The sequence below is a fragment of the Etheostoma spectabile genome, chromosome 4 (assembly GCF_008692095.1).
Source record: "Etheostoma spectabile isolate EspeVRDwgs_2016 chromosome 4, UIUC_Espe_1.0, whole genome shotgun sequence".
Classification (NCBI taxonomy): domain Eukaryota; kingdom Metazoa; phylum Chordata; class Actinopteri; order Perciformes; family Percidae; genus Etheostoma; species Etheostoma spectabile.
The window spans coordinates 3617682-3620181 of NC_045736.1; the positions used below are offsets into that span (position 1 = coordinate 3617682).

Genomic DNA, 2500 nt, shown 5'->3' on the forward strand with positions numbered 1-2500 from the left:
AGCCCCCCCCCCCATCATCACATACTCTTCACCATACCTAGAGATTGGCATGGTTTTATTTCAGTTACCTTAATAGCTGGTTTGATTTGCATTGAGAGCTGATCTTATGGAAAGTTCCCCATGCCAATCTCTAGGTATGGAGAAGGGTATGTGATGATGGGGGGTTATTTTAATTGTGTGTAAACTTATACAAACCACTGTAGGTGCAGCCCACCGTACCGTAAATGACTAACTCTGCATGACTTGAGTTTTACATTCATTACAGTCATAACATGTTTCACAAGTCTCAAGAAGGGTTGTTAAGGGAAATAGCTGATGTGCTGTTAAGTTTGTTTAAAAACTGCTTACACATGAAAATAGTTTAAAAAAACAAACTTTTAAGTGCCAACTGTCTATTCCTGAGCGCAGTACGTTTCTTTGGACACCAGGGGGGAATGTGGTGCCACAGCGAGTCCCCAGGCATACATCCTGCAGTCTGTGTGGACAGTGTCGACACAGCGTGGCTCAGGAAGGATTTCATAAAAACACAATATATGATTTATGTTAATGCTGTTATTTTGTTGTTGTTGTTTAGGTACATGCAAAGCCAGTTTCCCAGATGAGGACAAGCTGCATTATTTTCAGCTGGCAGTGTCACCTGGTAAGAGAAAGCAACATCTGTCTGTCCCTTTTTCTCTCTTACACAAAAACCTGCTTTAATGATTTTTTTTAAGAACTGCTTTGTTAATGGGATGTCCTTTAGGCTTCCACCCTTGCCAGTGCCAATGTTGTAGACACTTATTGCAGCAGTGTTGTTACTTGCTTATTATTCTGGTGTGCCTTGAGTTTAATGTTTGAATTAAACACACTTTAAATCGGATGGTGATGGAAGGAATGAAGGGTGACGTAAAGGAGGGCAGCGCGTGGCAGGGTAGCCTGACTCGTGTCTTTTGGCTGCTCCGACACTCTCAGTTCCGGTGCTGACTGTCAGTCAAGTCGGCTAAACTACTTTTAAACCAGACACTGGTACATCCTCCTCTACTGCCGTCCAGTGCGATTGGATCGTCAGCTGATTTTGCTGTCTGCAGCCAATACAGGAGAAATGCTCCTTGCTGTGCTTGGATTTATATAACTCACTATGACACATTTCCTTTGTTACGTTCTCTGACTGTGTGGAAATCGGTGCCAAAAATGTAGCAACACGTTTTTTAAATAACTGAAATGAGATACCAATATTACTTGCGATGAATAAACTGATATTAAAAGTGTACTCAGTTTTTAATTTCTGCTGCTTTCAGTATTCTGCAAAAATACAACAAATTGCTTGTTGAATTTAAAACATATGAAAGAAGATAATTTCCAACATTCTTGTATTGATCAAATCACACATTGAATTGAATGCAAAAGGCACTACTAAAAAAACAGTTACATTTTAAAGTGCAGTTTTTTTCTACTGATGTTTTGTTTTAACTAACACAAAAATCTTTGAGTGTCTTCTGCGATGTGTTTATAGCGCAAGTTGCGATGACGATGAAAAAAGTTAGATATTGTTCAGCCCTAGACACCAACTATGGAGGGTGAGACTGACTAATGCATTTCTCATATTTATAGGTAGGGCATATGGAAAAGACATCAGTCGTCATAAAACTGTTCATAAAACGATAAAGCATGAACCACAAGCATATGACAAGTCGACTCTAGTAGTACTGTTTTGGGGACAGCCCTGATGACAAATGTGAAAATTGAAATACAAAATTTCAGCTAAATGTGACACAGTTCCCTGAATATGGAGGAGTGCTCAGCAAAATATTTGTCTTAGCTTTTGCCCCCAGGTAGGACATGCAGCTGTATCTGCTGCGTTTTCATTTTGTACTTTCAGACACAGGATTGTGTGTGCAGAATGTGTGGGAGACTGCAAATGTTAGTAAGTGTATGGCGCTTAAAGTATTTTCTCCTTGCATGGTAGTCCAGTCTTGTCTCTGTACTTCGCCATTACCGCGGCACCATCATTAATCCCCTCATCCAATCTGCATGCACAGCGGTGTTCCAACCAGAATGGGCTACCTGTCGAATATTGTAACCGAGCACATTGGTGTGGGATTACCCAAGTCTCTGGAGGCTCTCCTACCTCTCTCTGCCTGCTCTCTATTTGTCATACACTTTCTCTCTGCCCTCAAGCCCAATGTCACTCTCTCATTTCTAGCGGAACCCATGACTTTGTGTTTTTGTGTGGAGTAATCGAAAGAGAGGGGACAAGTAGCAGGGCTGCAGACTAACGTTTTTCACTAGGAGCACAGTGGCCCCCAACTGAAAATTTTGGGGCACACACCGTAAATCAACATGCTAACCAAATATTCTCATTTCTACTAATGTCCACTGTATTACTAATACATACTTTGATAATAGATGTAGAAATTACAATGTGCTGTTTCAAAGTCAGGGACACAGTTTATTGTGCACTTTTGGAGATGCAACATAGAAGGGAAACCGACAGCACCATTGCTCTCATGACAGTACAAAT

At 40.9% G+C, this 2500-nt stretch overlaps 1 protein-coding gene and 1 long non-coding RNA gene across 4 annotated transcripts in view; one reads left to right on the plus strand and one right to left on the minus strand.

Annotated features, from left to right (window-relative positions):
• ube2f (ubiquitin-conjugating enzyme E2F (putative)) overlaps positions 1–2500 on the plus strand; it is a 51292-nt gene that overhangs the window by 11328 nt on the left and 37464 nt on the right. For both annotated transcript variants that reach the window (XM_032512968.1, XM_032512969.1), the window contains exon 4: positions 575–640. In XM_032512968.1, coding sequence (XP_032368859.1) covers positions 575–640 — 66 coding nt within the window. The remainder of the gene's footprint in view (positions 1–574; positions 641–2500) is intronic.
• Positions 1–2500, minus strand: part of LOC116687514 (uncharacterized) — a 7802-nt gene that overhangs the window by 762 nt on the left and 4540 nt on the right. The window contains exon 2 of one of the 2 annotated variants that reach the window (XR_004331564.1): positions 466–475. The exons of the other annotated variant lie outside the window; for it this stretch is intronic. This is a non-coding gene — a long non-coding RNA (uncharacterized LOC116687514). The remainder of the gene's footprint in view (positions 1–465; positions 476–2500) is intronic. 2 annotated transcript variants of the gene reach the window in all.